The 20,414-nt window shown below is 43.1% G+C and overlaps 1 protein-coding gene and 1 pseudogene across 2 annotated transcripts in view; one reads left to right on the top strand and one right to left on the bottom strand.

The window, feature by feature from the left end:
• The window catches only part of RUBCN (rubicon autophagy regulator), a 57,228-nt gene that overhangs the window by 32,218 nt on the left and 4,596 nt on the right, over nt 1–20,414 (top strand). Inside the window, exons 8-18 of one of the 2 annotated variants that reach the window (XM_060150411.1) lie at nt 3,253–3,348; nt 4,054–4,169; nt 4,857–5,064; nt 6,151–6,252; nt 8,812–8,886; nt 15,649–15,709; nt 16,828–16,960; nt 17,614–17,759; nt 18,745–18,809; nt 19,299–19,537; nt 20,077–20,138. In XM_060150411.1, coding sequence (XP_060006394.1) covers nt 3,253–3,348; nt 4,054–4,169; nt 4,857–5,064; nt 6,151–6,252; nt 8,812–8,886; nt 15,649–15,709; nt 16,828–16,960; nt 17,614–17,759; nt 18,745–18,809; nt 19,299–19,537; nt 20,077–20,138 — 1,303 coding nt within the window. The remainder of the gene's footprint in view (nt 1–3,252; nt 3,349–4,053; nt 4,170–4,856; nt 5,065–6,150; nt 6,253–8,811; nt 8,887–15,648; nt 15,710–16,827; nt 16,961–17,613; nt 17,760–18,744; nt 18,810–19,298; nt 19,538–20,076; nt 20,139–20,414) is intronic. The other variant, XM_060150413.1, reaches the window with a different exon arrangement.
• LOC132520772 (endoplasmin-like) lies at nt 12,535–13,504 on the bottom strand (annotated as a pseudogene).

The raw sequence follows: 20,414 nt of genomic DNA, 5'->3' as shown, positions 1-20,414 counted from the left end.
ATCACAGTCCAAGTTTTAAATGCATCTCTCAGACAGAGGGAAAGTACTAATGAGCTTTAAAAATAATCCCGTTAAATTCCGTCCCTTCCTGTGATTCCTGAGAAGTTTGGTCAGGATATAATAACAATAAGAGAGAGGCAAACTGATGTTAGGGTTTCCTTATTAACACTAGAGATGTAGTGAGTATGGGGTGATGGGACCTAGTAAACAAGTAAGTGGGGTTGACTGCTCCATCACTAGTTCAGGTTGAAAGGCAGTTGGGTAAGGAGGCCTTGGCTACTAGGACCTCCTTCACACAGACGCCAGCTGCTAGCAGAGAGCACCTTAGGCATGGCCAAGGTGGTGTCATTGCTTTTGCCATTTCCCTACTATCATCTTTCCTAGGTTGTTGGTGTCTGGCAGGCTTTGGTTGGGTTTCATTCGTAAGAGCATCTCCATAAAAGCAAGTAGAAGGCCGATTTGTGCTCAAGGCCAGTTCTGGGTGGAAAAGCCTCAGAAATAAAATATAAAAGTAAAGTATAAAAAATTAAGAGCAAAAAAGGAAGATTTCCTTTTACAACTAGAGCTGCTATTGATTTCTCTTTATAATTTCTAAAAGGTGAGAGCTAAGGCCTTCATCTGAAACTTCTGAATTGCAAACTTTTGTCTCTGTTTTCCCCTCAAGAATGTGGTTTGGCTCATTGGAACTCGTTAGAACAAAAGTCTCCAATCAAAGCCTGTCTTCCCATGAGCCTTCGTAGATGTGAAGAGTACTTGGGTTAGACCCTTACTTCACATCTCCTGGAGCAGACCTGGAGATGTGAAGACCTACTTCACATCTCCTGGAGCAGTCTACTGTACTCCAGGCTACTAGTGTTTGAGCATGTAAAACTCCCCTGCCCCCATTCTTGCATCCATGCGGATTCCAGAAACTGCGGGAACCTGCATTGGAAAAGGGAGCCAGAGAAAACCTAAGCAGAAGGATCTGAGGGAGTGTGGGTCATGTGCAGCTTCTCGTACGAGTCATCTTTCCCTCTGCACTAGGGTTCCCTCTCAGGAGTTAAGCCCCAACCTTTGCTAGATAAGAAGACGCTCTTTTTCTCACTCTCTATTCTTGTGTTCTGGACTTTCCTCTGCACCTGTCTGTCTACATACAGGAGGCCCCAGGAGTATCACCATTATAGTTGAAGATCCCATTGCAGGTTTGGGAGCCAGTCCTGTCTGTCCAGCCCCCACCCCCACCTCCTCGTGTTCCTCTGTGACCATCTTGCTTAGTTTCGAACTTCCTTTTCCATTCTGGTGTCAAATCAAGTCTGGCTGGCCTGGTCCTGTAGTTATGGTTAGACCTGTTGGTAAAATAATACCGTTGTTTTGCATGATACGTTTTTTGCCCACAACTTCCAAATGCCTCATTCAGTCTCTCAGCAGCATCCAGGAGATAGAATCAAGACTTGTCAAGCCTGTATTGCCCAAAGGTGAATCTGAGGTCTGCTGTTTGTCTAAGACATCATGATGAATCAGTGGCAGAATTTTTCTTATAACTGAATACTTACTACAAATTACTTTATTTTCCATGATTTAACACCAGAATGTGTTTTCTCCTCTTTCTGTGGTCTTGGATGTGAGTGCATGTTTTTGCCTCTCCTGGAGTCCCCTGTTTCCTTTTTCTTTCACCTGTCTTCCTTCCCCTGTAAATTTCTCCCCCACCCCCTCATTCCAGCCATTGCACAAGGTTTTTCTATTGACTTAAGTCTGTTTCTTTGGTTTTCACAGTGTTGTTCAAACTGCATATTGTGTTACATTCTGGGTACATCATGCATGGAGATATTGATGCTAGAATGTGTCTGCAAGACTGAGCGGTAAGGGAGAACTGAAAATTATGGCCTCCTGGTAATGGGTGAAGCCACTGGCTGTGTTAGCTTGGCAAAGAGGTTAAAGAGGAACAAGTCTGCGAGACCTTTGTTTAAAAGAGTCTTGTTGTTCTTGAGGAGATAAGAAATTGTAAGACGACAGATTTCAAGTCAGTATGAGGAAATTCTAAGAATTAGAGCTGATCAGTTGAATGGGTAGCATCAGGAGGTAGTGAGCTCAGTGAGCAAAGGCTGGATGGCCTTTACATGCTGTAAAGGAATAAGGTTCTGGTGTTGGAGTTTGTGTTGTGCACTGAGTTTGACTGGGGACCTCAAAGTTTGCCTCCAAATCATGGTTTCTTACCAAGGCATCATGGTGACTGCTGGTTTGTTGTGAGGAGCAGAGCCCACTGCCAGGACCACCAAGGGAACACAGAGTTATCACTTACCACGTAGTAGCATTTTTTGTGAGAGGAGCAGCTGACAAATTGGCACCATCTGTCAAGGAAATGGGTTGGATGCTGCTCAATCATTAGTCCTCCCAGCACATCCTGTTCACTTCTCAGGCACCCACCTGCTTTGCTGCCTGCTCTTCTTTCTGTGGCACTGGGGATTTTGTGTTTCCCTTTGGAGAATATCAGTTTCCATTTCCTGTGAACCATGCCTGCTGCTATTCCTCCACTCTCAACTCTCAATGTTCCTTGAAAACTGCTACCCAGACACTTCCTACTTTGCCAGGCTTCTCATGAAACCTCTCCCTTCCTTCTCCAGGAAGGCTGGGTCTACAGCCCTGTGGCTGAGCCCTTTGGTTACAAGGCCATCATCCTTGGCTTCTCTAACATTGTCTTGATGCTGCTTTTAAGGACATTGCTGGGTGTTATTTTGTTCTGCCAGTTCAGAAGTGGGTTAAATTTGTAGGCATGACAAATTTACATTTCAGGTGCAAGAGAGGCCATATCCTAGTGTTTGTTTAGTGAGTTTAACCCTTCTGATATTGTTTTAAAGTCTAGTGTCAAGTTATCAGAAAAGTTTCAGTGTGCTTGTCTCCATGTGAGGACTGTTTTCTAAATTGGTTTGTCAAGAGGGTAGAAATTGGCTGATATTCCTGGAACATTTGGTAAGAAGATGGAAGAAGAGAGAACTAAATTCATGAATCCACTTTGATTTGATTCTTTTTCACCTCTGTGTTGCCACATTCCAGGTCATGTTTTCTCTTTTCCCCTTAGAATATACCGACTTCCCACCTCCCTTCCTCCATATGTTCCTGCATTCTTGGACTGTTCCCTGTTGGTGTGCCACCTCTCTCCTGTTCGGGAGGGCATTGGGAATGGGAGCAGTTAAATATTGAAACTCCAAAGTTGGGAATGTATGTGTCGCTCACCTCGCATGTGTGTTTTTACTCCCTGGTGGCCACTGACACTAGAATCCTGCAATGATAAGTCGAAGTTGAGAGGCCCCTTGTCCTACTCTGGTCAAAGCAGTGAAGTCAGCACACCCAGCTCTCTGTACATGGAGTATGGTAAGTGAGTACTAGGAAGGCCAGTGCTGCAATCATGTCTTTGCTCTGGTCCCCCCATGCCTGCCACACTCTGAGCTGTGTAGCTCATCTTAGCTCTGTGGAGGGTACACACCATACAGTCTCACCCTCCCTTTCATTATTTTCAACCCCTGTGCCAGAAATCACACTACCCTGCCATTTCTCTTGCTCCTCTCTGCCTTAGGGGTCCCACTGTCTCGTGCTATGGGTGTTATCACCGTGAATGTCTGGTGAGCCAGCTGGAATGGCTCTCTGAGTGGGTGAGAGAGACCTTGAAAAGAGGCCTTTGAGTGTCTAGGCTTAATTACCGAAGATAGGCTCCACATGGAAATCATCCACAGGGAGAGCCATTTCTTTCCTTGTCTGACTCACAGCACAGGTTTTTTGGTTTCTTTGTTTGTGGGTAGGAGGACGAGTATGTCATCTTTAACTTTAGGTGGTCAAAGGGTTGTCTCCAGGCTCTCTCCATTTATTCCACCATTCTCTAACCCAGGGGCTTAGTGCTCTGGGATTCCGAGATTCAGAGAAATTCCTGTAGAAGGTAGACATCTTTCCAACCTGTTATCCGGGAAGACTTGGGAGCATCTTCAGTGTTAAAATCATCAGACTTCTTAAAGAAGCTTGTCTGTAAAGAAGATTTGCTTTTCAAAGCAGGGCTTTTCACATCCACATTCCATTTTCCCACAGAGGGCAGTCAGTACCTGTGCTCAGGAGAAGGCATGTTCCGAAGACCATCAGAGGGACAGTCCCTCATCAGCTACCTGTCTGAGCAAGACTTTGGCAGCTGTGCAGACCTGGAAAAGGTGAGGACTCTAAGGAGCCACTGAAAAGCCCATGAGTTGGGAGATCTGCTCTGAGGGCTCCAGTGCCATTTGTCCTAAAGAGGTTTTGGGTACACAGCAATAACATGGGTGTAGACTACAATACAGGTAAGTCACAGTAAAGATAAGCTCAACAAGTTCTGTCTCTGGAAAGCTCTTCTGGGAGCCTATGCGCCTCACTGAGTCCAGAGATATTACTGATTTTGTCTTAGAAGCTACCCTGGACAGAGAAACATTGAATTTTAGTCACGTGATTACTGTTTCCTTGACCCTGGAACCTTAGGTAAAGACTGTCTCCAGAATCAACTTGTATATTTTGTTCTAAGGCTCAGATATGTGATAAATGATGTCCCTGTAGCATTTTATAGCTTACAAAGCACTTTATCTTGAGACATCACATTTGCCTTAATACTTTGTATATAAGTGTATGGTTTTAGGAAAGACCTGACCTCTTCTCTGTCATATTTTTATGTGGAAAGTGGGACAGGAAGGCCAGGCATGGCCAGATACGAGAGCAAAGAGAATATGCAACAGGTTTTCTGGCCATCAGCTTTCATTATAGGAGCATTTCCCCTGGGTGTTTTGAGTGAAAGCAATGCGCGTTCTGGAAGCTACTTTCCAAGAGTATAATCAGTGAGATGTCCCCTTTTTGGCGCTCTTCTTCCCCAGGAAAATGCCCACTTCAGCATCTCAGAATCCTTGATTGCTGCCATTGAGCTGATGAAGTGCAACATGATGAGCCAGTGCCTAGAAGAGGAGGAAGGGGAGGAGGACAGTGACAGGGAGATCCAGGAACTGAAGCAGAAGATCCGCCTTCGTCGCCAGCAGATCCGCACCAAGAATCTGCTCCCTGTGTACCAGGAGACTGAGAATGGAAGTGAGTGAGGCTGTGAACGCCTGTTCCTGCCTCTTCAGGCTTCGGGATAAGACTTAGTACCTCGTGGGCTTTCTTTTTTGTCTTCGTATGTTCATGTGAGATGTTATACACAAGCCAAGGGTTCCTCTGCTGTCAGAAAGATTTTCTATGTTGTTCTAATTTTTCTTTTTTTCTACCAGACCAGAGTCCTAGAGCTCATCCATTTCCTACCTCTACATGTATATTATAAATTATCTTATTTGTGTTATACTCTTACATGTTATTATCTTTTCTAAGAAAACAAAGTCCCTATTATTCCTATTGCAAAGCACAGGAATTAAGAAAGTACAGTAATTTTTAAAAAGAAAAATCTAGTAAATGTAGTATTCTTAACTTGTTCTATATTATACCTATTGTCTATATAGCTTTAATTTATAGCTGTCAGTTTAACATCGGCATGTCTGGCAAAGAAAATTAAACTTTAAGAGTTTTATAAACTTTCTAGGTTGCTAAAGAATTTATTTTTCTACTATATATGGTATAGACAAAGCTCAAAACTATGCATAGGAAAAAAGCCTGGCTATTTCTTCTGGAAGTAGGCCGAAAAGAGAATTTTGAGAACTGTTCATGTCTTCAGTTCATTTGGTCATAACTTTGTTATTGTAATATGTGAATCCCAGCTTATTTAAGCTATTCTCTTCTATACTGTGTTAATTTAACTTTCATGTACATTTAGTACAACTTTTGTTATTAAAATTAGCATTTACCATTTTCAAAAAAAAAAAAAAATATATATATATATATATATCAGAAATATCTTCCAAAAAATAGGTTTCTGATATGAGGAGAACTAAGGCCACTGGTTCCAGATTCACTTTCCAGAGAGTGGTACTTTCTGCTCACATGAAACTTTTTAGGGGATCAATCAAGAAGGGGAAACTAGCAAGAAGAGCTAGTTTCCATTTCCCCAGGATAACTCCCAGCCAAGGTTCTATTTACTTCTATGTTCAAGTCATACCAGGTCCCTTTTGTTGTGACCCTAAAAAGAGTAGGAGACCTCTTCTGTCCTATTTATTACTTTTTTTTTTTTTTTTTTTAATGTAACAGGCTTTCGGGTCACTTCCAGCAGCTCCCAGTTCAGTTCACGTGATTCAGCACAGTTCTCTGACTCTGGCTCTGCTGATGAGGTTGATGAATTTGAAATCCAAGGTATGAATTAACACTTTGCAAGGGAACTTTCATTAATTGTTTCTTTTAATTTGGAATCATAGGCTGAGAAGCTTTCCCTAAGCAGGGGGTCTTCATTATGCTTCATTATGGTATGTTGTCGGCTGTTGTAAGAGATAACTTCTCTTGTTAAAAACAAAGCCTATTTAAAATTTAAGCAGAAAAGAACACTAAAAGGAAGTATTCCATTGGAGTGGGATGGCTATTGATGTCACCATGATGCTTCTTCCTCAGTTGCACCTTTCTCTCAGATTCTCACTCTAATTCCTCCTACTAGCAGTCCAGAGTTAGCCCATATCTACATGAAATTAGAATTCTATTCTCTTGTGTCCTATAACACAACTGAAATTGTTTCAAAGTGTTTAAAAGGAGCTTTATTATAATCCAAAGAGAAAATGACAGAAAGAGTCACTGGGAGGGAAAAAGCAAAAAGGAAAAAAAAAATCAAGTTTACAAAGTGGAGCTTTATTTTCTGTCCTACCAGCGCTAATTTGCATAGCAGAATCACACTCTTGTTGTGAGCTTCTTCTTAGAGAAGGGGAGGGGCTCTTATCTGGAAAGGCAGTTGTGTTAAATCAGATTAACCCATGATTAATGGGTTTTTTTTCCTGAAAATCATGAATTTCTTCAACTTCCTGTCAGTGCAATCAACAAATGAACAGATGGAAAACCAAACAGACAGTTCAGGGATGTAAGTTCTTCCCCCATGGCTGGAAGCAAGACTAATTTTCTTATAGAGATGACTTGTGTCTAGTTTTCCGTTGTAACATGATGGTGAATAGATCTTTTACTGCATGAGTCTCTGATTTCCTGTTTACGCCAATCTCGAGAACCCATTCAGCTCCAGGTATGGTAGCTGAGTTTCTTCCCCATTCAGAAATACAATTTTTACACATATTTTTCCAGGTCTCCAGGAAGTCTTCCTTCTGTGTTCTCCTCAATGCATCTGATTTCTATTTATAACAATGATAGTCACTTAAAACTCCATTTTTTCCTTTGTATGTGGTTTTCCAACAGTTCTCCAGTTCTCTGACACCAAATGAGTGTCCTACATTTCAATTCTGACACTAATTCCTGGAGTCAGCACAGACCCTACAGCTTTAGGATTCAGTCCCACGAGATGGCTCCCTCTTCAGATGCCAGCTGCCAATGGGGTTCCCAGGATGCCTGTACTTCTCCCTGGCCAACTACCAACCCAGGGGTTCCCACAACTCCCTGCTCACGTTTCATAATTCACTAGAATGACTCACAGAACTCAGGGAAGCGCTATACTTATGATTACAGTTTATTATAAAGGATACAAATGAGTAGTCACATGAAGAGGAGGTACATAGGGCAAGGTCCCAAAGTATCCTGAGCACAGGAACCTCTGTCTCCATGGAGTCAGGGTGTGCCACTCTCCCAGTACATCGATATGTTCACCAATCAGGAAGCCCTTCCAAACCTCATCTTTATCAAGGTTCATTCAGTAAGCATGAGTGATTAAATCAGTGGCAACTGAGTTCCTGAGGTGGGGCTAAAAGGTCTGATCTTCTAAATAGCTTTTTCTTCTGGCAGCCAACGCCATCCTGAAGCTATCTGGGTGTCCCCATGAGTCATTTCATTAACTTAAGCTCGGATATAATGGAAAGGGGCTCATTATGAATAACAGACATTCTTATCACTCAGGAAATTCCAAAGGTTATAGGAGCTCTGTGCCAGAAACTGGACAGAGACCAAATATATATATATACTTTTTATTATACCACAGTCTGTGATTGACTTGATCTCCAAATTAGAAGAAAATAGGAGTGCTCTGCCCTTTCTCTCAGGATCAGCAGTTGGAATTTCATGTGGGTAATAATAAGGTAAATCCAAAACATGCTACTTCACTGAGTGTGGAACAGTCCACTTGACTATAAAGTCTGTTCCTTGCAGCAAAGCAAGGAGCCAGGGGGAGTTGTTCAGACTGAAAGGAACCAAATTTGAAATAGCCTGCCTGGGGGTGGCATGAGGTGTACTCCCATTGGAAACTGTTGCTGCATTTGTGGCCCCAGAGGAGGTGTTTAATCAACTAACTCTCTAGTCAGTTCAGACGGAAATCCTTAAAGGAAAAGACCTTAGGCATGGCTTGTCAACCTCTAGGCCAGATATTTCTCTGCTGTGATAGACTGTCTTGTGTATTGTACAGTGTTAAGCATCATTCCTGGCTTCTCTACCCACTAGATGCCAGTAGCATACCGCCCTTCTCCCCAGTTGTGACAACCAGAAATGTCTTCAGACATTGCCAAATATCTGCAGTGGGTACAATATCCTCCCTGGTTGATAACCACTGCCTTATGAGGTCTTTAAGGCTAGGCTGGTTTGGGGAGGCAGCAGTAACTGTCTCCCAAGCCAACGTGAGAACCTAACTATGGATGTAGGTTTCTAAAAGCAGTGCCATCTTTTGGAGCAAAAGTCAAGTCCTGATTCCAGGAACATGTGGTATAGAACTGTCATTCTCATCAGTTTACTTCCTGTCTGAATACTAAAGGGCACCCTTTTATAATCATTATTATACAGATGGTAGTGAAGGATCTAACCTGACTCACATGTCAAAGAATGGACTCTCAGTATCAGTGGCCTCGCTGTTTTCAGGTAGCCTGTGTTGGAAGCGTGGGTGTGCTCATACATGCATGTGTGTGAATGTTTGCACCAGCTTTTGTACATACCTGTGATACCTGTCAGGGTTATGAGGACTGTAACGTCTGGAGAACTATCTGGGGAAAACTGGACTTAAGCTAACTGGGAACAAATTAGATACTAATTTTCTTTCTTTCTTTCTTTTATTCTTTTTTATTTTTTAATTAAAAAATTTTTATTGGAATTTAGTTGATTTAAAGTGTTAGTTTCTGCTGTACAGCAAAGTGAATCAGCTATACATATACATATATCCACTCTCTTTTAGATTCTTTTCCCATACAGGTCATTACAGAGTACTGAGTAGAGTTCCCTGTGCTATACAGTAGGTCCTTTAAGTTATCTATTTTATATATAGTACTGTGTATATGTCAATCCCAATCTCCCAATTTATCCCTCCCCGCCTTTCCCCCCTGGTAACTGTAAGTTTGTTTTCTAGATCTGTGGCTCTGTTTTTTTTTTTTAAGTAAGTTCATTTGTACCATTTTTTCAGATACTCATTTTCTTCTTCCTCATATGACCCCAGCAATCCTCACTGAGCTTATCCTTGTTAATCCTTCTCTACAGTGATACTTTTAGATTAAGTGGTCATTGTGGCTGATGGAGATAGTGGACAGTTTAGAAAGGAGTGGTCAGGTGAAGAAATTACAGTTCAAACCTATAGCTAAATACTGTCACACATTCAGACAGCAAAAGTCCTATAGAATGGTATGAAGCTTAGAGTCTCTTTAGAGTTTTGAATTTGCAGAGCCAACTTTCAGAAAGCTATCTCTTCTAGGTACTTTGTGTACAATTAGGATTTATTGTTGCAAATGTTTGGCCTTAGTAACTGCTTTGTGATCCAAACCAGTAGACTTTCTGTAGGTGGAGTTGACTAAAAGTAGTAGTTTTCTGTTCACAGAGGCTTTAAAACACACAAACAACAAAATTCAGGGCATTTATTAATTTGATTAATAGTTAATTATTTTATTAATTTAAAATTTTAATTAACAGTTAATTTTAACGGCTAATATTGTCAGCCACTAGAGTTTGAAATAATTACATGTGTAAGATTAAATTAAGATTTAGAGAAATAAAAGTAATTAGGTACCTTTTACGCCTGAACTGTTGTAATTTATTCTAACATAGTCTTCTCTTGCTTGAGAAGTAACAATCATGTCATTTTTTTTTTAGTTTGTTTTTTTTTTTGGCCATGCCACATGGCTTGAGGGATCTTAGTTCCCTGACCGGGGATCGAACCCAGGCAGTGAAAGTGCTGAGTCTTAACCGCTGGACTGCTAGGGAATTCCCCTAAGTCACTTTTAAACTGGTTTCTGATGTGTTTACAACCAGAATCGTTTGCATGTGCATTTACTGACTGTCAGGTACTTCTTGGTTAGAGCATAGTCAGTCTGCTTTAACCATAAGGCATACTTTTATTTGGTCTTCCTAGCATCCTTTCTTCCCCCATTTTGGGAGCTTTAAAGCGTTTTTTATATACCAAGAATTTGAAATATTTTTCAACTAAAGTACTGCTTTTTCTCATGATCCACAATCCCAACACATGTTGAGGGCTTGGAGGGAAAGCAATCAGAACAACCATCTCTCCAAAGTAGTGACTTGTTTGACTTTCTACACACAGATTCCCGATTATGAAAGCATAATTTTTTAACATCTTTATTTGAGTATAATTGCTTTACAATGGTGTGTTAATTTCAGCTTTATAACAAAGTGAATCAGTTATACATACACATATATCCCCATATCTCTTCCTTCTTGCGTCTCCCTCCCTCCCACCCTCCCTGTCCCACCCCTCTAGGTGGTCACGAAGCACCGGCTGCTTCCCACTAGCTATCTATTTTACATTTGGTAGTGTATATATGTCCATGCCACTCTCTCACTTTGTCCCAGCTTACCCTTCCGCCTCCCTGTGTCCTCAAGTCCATTGTCTAGTAGGTCTGTGTCTTTTTTTTTTTTTTTTTAGATTCCATATATATGTGTTAGCATACAGTATTTGTTTTTCTCTGAAAGCATAATTTACAATTCATCTTTCTCTACTGTAGGTTTCTTTATTGCTTTCTGTTCTTTTTCATTTGTTTCTGGTCTTTAATCAAGTTTATTACTGGGGACCAAATTCCTTCTAACAAGTGTCGGTATACTTCTCATTAGCAGTCTTCTTGATCATGTCCAGAGGCTTACAGATGCTTTTCTTTTTGATCACCTTAAGTAATATATGCTATTGAAGAATCTCTTGGGATTCTATCAGAGGAAGGTTATCAGAATCCATAACACCCGTGGAAAAATTACTTAAGCATCGTAGTATAGACATCATCTGGATAAATACTGTGCATAATTGTAATATTTTGCTTAATGTAATCATTTTTCTTAGATCCTAATTCAGCAAGTAGACCTTACGTAGCAGAAGTGTTTATGAAGGAAATAGTTTTGGAAGTTACTTCCTCCTCACAGTAAAGTGGATGTAAACTTGTGATCATAGCTTATTCATAGAAAGCTTTGTATTCGTTAACATCTATTCCCTTTTTAAAAAAACATTTTACTGAGGAATAATTACACTTCAAAATCTACCCACTTTAAGTGTACAACTCACTAAATTTGAGTAAATTTACCAAGTTGTCAACCATCACCGTAATCTAGTTTCAGAACATCTTCATCACCCCAGTAAGATCCCTCACGCCCATTTATAGTTAATTTACATTCCCACTCCAAGTCCCAGTCCACCACTAATCTTTATATCTCTATAGATTTGTCTTTTCTAGACATTTCATGTAAATGCAGTCACACAGTATGTGCTCTTTTGTGTCTGGCTTCTTTCACTTCATCTGTATCTTCTGATGGTGTCTGCCAAATTGATATGATATCATTCATGGGCTCCCAATTCCAGACAGTCTTTTCAGCGTCTTTGGTTTTAGGATTTTGTTGTTGTTTTTTTCCTCCCTTCATCCTTTTCCACTACAACTTCATCAATTCTTCTTCATCCTCCTTCTTTTAGAATTTCAATCTCTGCATATATGTACCTAGTCAGGGTCCAGTCAGGAGACAGAAACCACATGATAACTTGAATAGGGAAAATTTAATATAAAGAATTATTAACTCTGATGGGGGATTGAAGTAATGGGAGACTGGCTCATAGGAGTAAAGAGAACTCTCAGGAATACAGGAATAGCAGATACAGGCAGCAGTCACCATCCCTAGGGCTGAGATAGAGCCCCCAGGGGAGGAACAAAGGTAGAAGAGGGCCATACCCCGAGGCTGCGATCCAGACCTCCTTGCTCACCGGATGGTGGAGTTTTCTGAAGGTGCAGAACTGCCCTGAGAGAATGTCCGGGCATGTTGTCCATGAGGGTTGCCATGGCAACAGCCCTTTTCAGGAAACCATTCTCTGGGGTGCAGGAGGAGGCTGCCCCCAGGGGGTGCTGTGCCTCAGAACTCAAGGGGTGCTGGGGGAAGTGGTTCATGGGAGGGGCCAGGCCTGCAGCACCGGCTCGGAAGCTTTCCCAGGGGTCCAAGGGAAGCCACTTATGAAAAGTACCATCAGTGGCGCCCTGCTGCAAAGCCTCCTGAAGCCATGCTTACCCTGGGGAAAATCACTTGCACACAGGAGTCCTCTTACGGGAGCGCACCAGCAGCCAGAGAAACCCCTTCCTCCTCCAGTGTCCCTCCAGCGCCCTCTACTGCCGAAGGTGAGCATTGTGCCAGCTGGCAAAAGATCAGTGTTTTCAAGCCCAGCTCCATTATCACAGAGCAGACAAAAAGAAGGGCAGGTTGGGAGCTGCAAGGCAATAAATTGAAAGCTGGCACAATATATAAAGAGGAAAGTTCGTGAACTATATTTTGGGTAATCTGTTGCTCCTCCCCACCTTCCCTCTTTTAATAAGTTGTTTTCTCCTTCTAAGGCAAGAGTAATTGTGGCTCTCCATTTTAAAGTGTTTCCTCTTGAGTCAGCAGTTACAGAACATTCATTAGAGTTGGATTTCTGGATGTGTTGGGTATCCCCTTATGTGCTAAAAGGAAAACAGGATGCAAACCAACATCAGATTGGCCAGTAAATTCTGAAGTTGACTCTATTCTTGTGCCTCACTTATTTTGTTTAAAAATGTGCAGATTTTGCTAGGGTACCAAGGTTTTAACCAGTTCTTCCTTGATCATCCCAATACCGGTATCTGGACATGCAAAAATTCTTCTTACAACCTGTCATTATTTTTGTTGTTGTTTGTCTTTATATTTTTGAACTTTTTCCAGTCAGTAGTAATAGCTTTATCCTATCTAAAGCATCAGGCGCATTTGAAATCGGTTCTTGTTAAACAATTGATAAAAAGTTTCATAATTATGTTAACTTCTATTTGGAAGGAGTGCTTCTCAGACTTCTTTCTCAAGTGCTCTCATTTGGGGTATGTTTAATCCATTCAGTTGAGTAGCTTTCTTCTGTCTCTTTACTCCTTAATTATCCTAGACCCTGGTCTACTTTTATCCAGATCCTCAACTAGTGTTCCAACCACATTAACCTAATCATCTGCTTGTACTGACTAGAGAGTGAGCAGGATACAACAGAAAGGCCTAGTACCCACGAGGCCTTCATGGTACTGACCAGTGACAGGTGTCATGTCCCTTTTGATATCAGGCGCTGCCTCTCCCTCTCCGCTCTTGGGGTAAGATCCTCGCTTCCAAACCCGTGTAGTCTTCTGCACTCTTGGAAATATTCATGATTAGCCAGGACATCACTGCACCTCTGGTAAAAAAGAAGAAACATGATAAAGTGTGACTTGACTTTATTTTCCAAAGAGGAGAGAGTGTTATTTTTTCTCTCAAAGAAAAGAAGGCTTCCTTTCTGTGAGGCTGAAGAACTGCTGAATAGTTTTTATGAAGACAGCGGTTTTCAGCAACCATGAATTGTCAACCGCCTCTCCTCTCTGGCGTGCCATGTTTTCTTTCGTAGCCTGGCCCTCAAGTAACCATGTTGGTTAGCTCTTTATTCAAGATATCTGTCTAAGATTTTTGTCTGGTTTTTCCTTTTCTATCACTCGTAAACAGGCTGAAATTTGCCTTTTGCTTTTAGACAATTTTTTATTTAGGAAATATTTTTTGGAAACCTATTATGTACAAAGCTCTTTGAGGATTTTAAGGACAAGGCAAGACTTACATATGATCCAAGGCAGTTTAGTGTTACTCAAATCAACGTTGCAAACCCAATGGTCTATGAAGGTCTAATATTGCCTAGAGTTTTTTCTTCTCTTCTAGCACTATTTAGAATGGAATACAGAGCTAGCCAGTGTATTGGGAACTGGATTTGAGTGGCACAAATTCAGACAGAGTATATGATATACATGAACTTCTTTGTTAAATGAAGTAGGATTTGTTATTTGCTAGTCAAAGATTTTGTTGCTATCTTAAGTTTTTCTATGCTTAGAGAGCATATGAAAACTGAGAGATTTCAATTCTTTTCTCTTATTTGTGTTTATAGCTTTGAAGACATTGATTTTTCAGGAATATTATTTGAGAATATGCTGTTATACAGAGCACTGTGTTAAGTATTTCAGGGCCAAACAGAAGAATTAGACACGATCTCATTTCCTCACACCGAGATATTATAATCTAGTGGTACATACAAACGTATATGTATACAGAGGAAACATGAAGAACAATTGAGCTACTCATGGCCAACTGCAGAATGATGTCATGTAAGCTTAGCGCTCTATTGAGGGGCTTAAATGCAGTAGATTGATCATTGTGTAGGTTTAATTAGGAAAAGGTCTTTCACTAGGCATCAAAGGAAGTGAGGGATGAGACTTGTCAGAACAGTCTTGTTTTCATGACTTGAATAGGCAGTATCTGCTTTTCTTGAACATGACTGTTATGTTTCACATTCTCCCCATTAAAATTATTTGGGTAGATGAGGTCTCTAGAGATTTAGGCATATCATTATTAGAAATCCTTTTCAAAATTCTTTCTTGGGAATAGACTTTGGAAAGTCTGCCGTAGGTTCCTAAAATTATGTTTGAGAGTTCTTTAGTAAAGATCATGTTGAATAGCTCCATGAAAATTTGTTGTTTACCAGGCATCTTCAGGGAGTTGCCAAACCATAGAGAAGTTCTTTTTTTCCTCTGTGCCACCGGACAGGAAGGGAGTCTTTCCGTGAAACTTTGTTAAGGACATGGAAGACTTCTCACATTCAGTGGTTAATAGCAATAGTGGTCAGATGTTAGAAGCAAAGTTTCAATTCCACATACATTTAATGAGTAACCTCTGTGACCTAAATTCTGTGTTAGGTAGTGATTCTGGTATAAAACAAAGAGCTAGATAGAGTTCTTGACTCTGAGAGTTTATCATTTAAGAGCACTTGAGATTTAGAGAATGAGAGAAATTGGAGTCATTTGTTGCTGCTTGGTAGAGAGTGTGTCCCTGTTTGCCTTAGGATGCTTCATTTTCTCCTTCACTGCTTTGCACTAAATGTGAATTTGTGTTTCCACCTGGAGTTGTAGCCACTTTGACCTTCTCAATGCTATGCATAATGTCACCAATTCAGTCTGTTGTGACTTGAACAGAGCCAAACTATAAATTGGATGTAAAGCTTCACCTGGACTCTGCTCCGTATCCTGCATAGAATGTAGCACCTAGCTGCTGCCCTGAGTGCTTAGCTGCCAATAGCTTGGACTGCTTTCCATTATTATCCCTTACCTCCTCCCTTTCCATTTCCTGCTCCCCTTAACTCTTGTTTGCATTTAGATGCTGACATCAGAAGGAGCACACTCTCAAACAACAAATCATGTGTTTCCTCCCAGTCCTTGTAAGTACTTTTTTTTTTTTTTAAATAAAACTTTGGGATATGTCGAGAAACAAACCCAGGTCTTGGCATATGGATGGGAAGGCCATGGGATGAAGCCATCTGAATTCACAAAGAGGCAAGTTTAATGTGACAGGCCTGCCTGATGGTGGTGAGTCCAGGGAAGAGAGCAGAAGATCATGGGATCAAACAGGCTGGGCTCCGGTGGAGGCAAAGCTCGCAGTGTGGATTATTTCTTCTCTGCTAACTCTGATTATACCAGAGGCTCCCAGAAGATCAGTTCTCAAAAGAGAGAACAGTGATCGTGATTTCTGATTATGAAATCAGATTGAACAGGTTCCACGTAGACTCAACTAGAGGAAATAGTAGTTCATGCGGGAGTGACAATAGTCTTCATAGTCCACAAAGCAGTTTGACTCACTCTATTTTGTAAACAGGTGTTGTCATCTCCATTTTGCAATTAAAGAAAGTGAAGTTTAGGGCTTCCCTGATGGCGCAGTGGCTAAGAATCCGCCTGCCAATGCAGGGGACATGGGTTCGAGCCCTGGTCCGAGAAGATCCCACATGCCGCGGAGCAACTAAGCCCGTGCACCACAACTACTAAGCCTGTGCTCTAGAGCTTGTGAGCCATAACTACTGAAGCCCGCGCACCTAGAGCCCATGCTCCACAACAAGAGAAGCCACTGCGATGAGAAGCCCGTGCACCGCGACGAAGAGTAACCCCCACTTGCTGCAACTAGAGAAAGCCCGCATGCAGCAACGAAGACCCGACGACGCAGCCAACAAATAAATAAATAAATAAATGAATAAATAAATTAATTACTTAAAAAAAAAAGAAAGTGAAGTTTAGAGAAAGGATTTGACAGAATTCTTAACCAGCAGTGCCATGAATGCTAGTAAGTGGGATTTGAGCCTAAGTCTTAAAACTATGTGTGGACCTGTGTAATTTGCTCTATACTCACATGTCTGAGGATGATGAGAAAGGAAGCTGAGTGGACTGGGGGTGCTGTGAGTGTTCTCTCAGTCCATAAATCACTGTGTATGGTATCGGGTCCTGAAGTTAGGGCTCCCATCCTCCTGTCTTCTCTCTATGCTCAGTCTTCCTTGACTCTCTGTTTCAGCTCTCACTGCTTCCTACACTCCACGTCTGCTGAGGCAGTGGCCATGGGGCTCCTGAAGCAGTTTGAGGGGATGCAGCTCCCAGCCGCCTCAGAGCTAGAGTGGCTTGTTCCAGAGCACGATGCCCCTCAGAAGGTAGATTCTTCAAGTCTTTTTCTCCACCCAGCGTCGAGCCCCAGGAGGCTGTGAGCCTTTCTGATATTGTTCTCCTTTATTACACGTCTCCAGTTTAGAATGAGCCTCCATGTTTCCCTCCTTACTTTTAGAAGCCATTCATTACAAATGTATGTCAGATAAATGAAGGAACGCGTGCACGCTTGCCTAGGTTTCCCCTAGCCATCGTCAGGATAGGAGATAACGGCTCCTCCAGTGTCCTTATTCCACATGACTGCTCACTAGATCCGGGGGCAGCACTCCTGTGTTGTGACCACCTTGAGACACTGGAAAAGTGAACTATTCAGGTTCTTCTTTGCTCTGCAGTTGAATAAGGCATGAAGCACCCTGGCACACCAAGGGTCCCGGGCTGGGTTCAGGGACAGCATTATCAAGGGTGCCACCCCACTGGGAGGCCGTTTCTGTTCCTTTTGATTCTTGGAGCCCAAGACCCTCACTTCTAGTAGCCTGGTGCCTTATCATTTATTTCGAGGGCCAAGGTTCCCTGAAGCCCTTGCTTATGGTGTTCCTGAAACGGCTTTCATTAATTATGCTTCTGCCATGGCCAGAAGGGTCAGGCATATGTATTCCCCCAGATTGTCCGTGGTGGATCACCCTGTGCTTTTCTCCTGCAGCTCCTGCCCATCCCTGACTCACTGCCCATCTCACCAGATGACGGGCAGCATGCTGACATCTACAAGCTACGTATTCGTGTTCGAGGCAACCTGGAGTGGGCCCCACCCCGGCCTCAGATAATTTTTAATGTTCATCCAGCCCCAACGTGAGTAGTCAGTGGCCGTGCCCTTTGACAAACAGATACATTCTCTTTGGATTGTCAGAGCCTTCTCTTCACCCTATTGTCCCTACCTGCTGCTGTACCTCCCATACAATTCTAAAAGGCAGAGGGAGAGAGTTACCTACTTGCCTGCGAGTTTTTTTTTTTTTTAATATTTATTCATTTATTTATTTTGGCTGCACCGAGTCTTAGTTGCAGCATGCGGACTCTTAGTTGCGGCATGCATGTGGGATCTAGTTCCCCGACCAGGGATTGAACCTGGGCCCCCTGCATTGGGAGCACAGAGTCTTACCCACTTGACCACCAGGGAAGTCCCTTGTCTGCGAGTTTTACTCTTAGTCCTTCCATTCCTTCCCAGAGCTAACCAGAAATGAGGTCTTTTTTTTTTTGGCGGTACGTGGGCTTTTCACTGTTGTGGCCTCTCCCGTTGCGGAGCACAGGCTCCAGACGCGCAGGCTCAGCGGCCATGGCTCACGGGCCCAGCCGCTCCGTGGCATGTGGGATCTTCCCGGACCGGGGCACGAACCCATGTCCCCTGCATCAGCAGGCGGACTCTCAACCACTGCGCCACCAGGGAAGCCCCAGAAATGAGCTCTTGTATCACTGGCCTCCCAACCTATTGCTTTCCTCCCAATAGTTTTATGAGCTTTTTTTTTTTTCCTCAAGAGGGATGGATGCTTTTCTTTCCTTTTGTGCTCTCCTCTTTACTATTTCTCACCTCTTACATTTGTACAGAAAGTGTGGTTCATTACTGGGGAGAGTCACTGCCTAGACCTAAATTCTAACCTTACAATCCTTGGTTTAAATTGGTTCTCCCAATAGGTTCATTTTGTCCAACTCTAAAAAAATAGGTGAATTCCCCTCTCTTCCCATCCTTATGGGAGCCCTGTATTTGTATCCCCATCCTTTACGTCTCAGAGACCTCATGCAGCTGGTATCTGCCAATCCCCTCTCCTTCCCGTTTCCTCAGGAGGAAAATCGCTGTGGCCAAGCAGAATTACCGCTGTGCAGGATGTGGCATCCGGAGTGACCCTGGTGAGCGTCTTCTCTGGCCTCCCCTGCTGCCTCCAAGGGCTTTACCCTGTCACACACCTGGGCGAGGGAGCTGGTCAGAGAAGTAGTAAGAGGAGGTGACAGAGCAGAACTGGGGAAAGGGAAAGAAGAGGCCTGGAGGACGGAAAGGGGTACTACTAGGCAACAGTACTGGTAATCAGAGGGAAATGATTTCCAGGAGCCCATTACCAGGATTGTGTACTGGAGAACGTTGTGTACCCTCAGCCAGGTCCTTGGAGGCTGGATCTTACCAACTCTGGCAGCACTTGTTTCCTCAGCGGCCTCCAGGCTGGGACACAGAAACCACAGGCCCCACTATGTCGGTTTCTGGCAGCTTTGGGAGCTCAAACAGAGGTGGCTGGAGCCCACTGGCCATCCCTTCCTCCTCTTTCAAAAGGAACAGCAGGGCTGCCTCACCAGCTTATAGATGGGAAAGCCACCTCTGACCTTCTGACTTTCCGTCTTTTTCAGATTACATCAAGCGGCTGCGGTACTGCGAGTACTTGGGCAAGTACTTCTGTCAGTGCTGCCACGAGAATGCCCAGATGGTTATCCCCAGCCGAGTTCTGCGCAAGTGGGACTTCAGCAAGTACTACGTCAGCAATTTCTCCAAGGACCTGCTCATTAAGATCTGGAACGATCCTCTCTTCAATGTGCAGGACATCAACAGTGCCCTCTATAGGAAGGTCAAGCTGCTCAATCAAGTCCGGGTAAGACCCTTGAAAAGGTCACGTCGTAGATTACCCTCTGTTCATAGAGGTTGCCCAATATCACCACACTCCTCTTTGTCGCTATGGTAGCACTGTGACCGTCTCATCATTCTCACTTTCTCTACGTACTTCTTCATGCCATTTTCGAGGTATCTGTCTAGTTAGAGTCTCGAACCTGGCAAGGTAGCTTGAAAGCTATAGATAACGATGGCAAAAGCAGGATTTCTCCCTTCCCTGAAAATGTTACTGAACGGAGAATGGGGTGTCGGGTTGGAAGTTCAGATTCTGGACTTCTCAGCAGCTCCCAGCTGTGTATGTGATCTGGGCAGACTGACTTAGCAGAAGGCCCTGCCCTGACTGGGGGTGCCTTTGAAGCGAGTTGTTGAGTTACAGGTATAGAGAACAGTCTGGCTCTGGCTGCCTCGTGCAAAGCCTCCAGACACGCAGGGTTTAAAGGTACTGGCCTTTCTAACGGTGGTTTCTCTCCTCTTTACACCCCTCTGACTCCCCACCTACCACCACAATGCCGTTCTCTTCAGCTGCTGCGGGTCCAGCTGTGTCACATGAAGAACATGTTCAAGACGTGCCGACTGGCCAAAGAGTAAGTCTTGTGTGGAGGCCAGAGGCCTCTGGCTGAGCTAATGTCTCTGAAAGAAACATGTCCCAGCATTCGGCCCTTGTTATGTGAAGCAGGAGAGTAGGGGGATCTTGCAGAAAATTCCAGAAATGGTCAATGAGAAGCCTACAGCAGTAACTGTGTCTGTGTCCCTCTCTCTGGAAGGAGAGACCTGGTTATTCTACCCAGGGCAGGCCCACCACTCTTTGCAGGCTGACATGCATCACTACAGAAGGGCCTAAAAGTCACTTCTGCCCTCCA

The sequence above is a fragment of the Lagenorhynchus albirostris genome, chromosome 5, assembly GCF_949774975.1.
Source record: "Lagenorhynchus albirostris chromosome 5, mLagAlb1.1, whole genome shotgun sequence".
NCBI classification, from domain to species: Eukaryota; Metazoa; Chordata; class Mammalia; order Artiodactyla; family Delphinidae; genus Lagenorhynchus; species Lagenorhynchus albirostris.
Note: the sequence above shows the minus strand (reverse complement) of the source record. Positions and strands in the feature narration are given on the sequence as shown.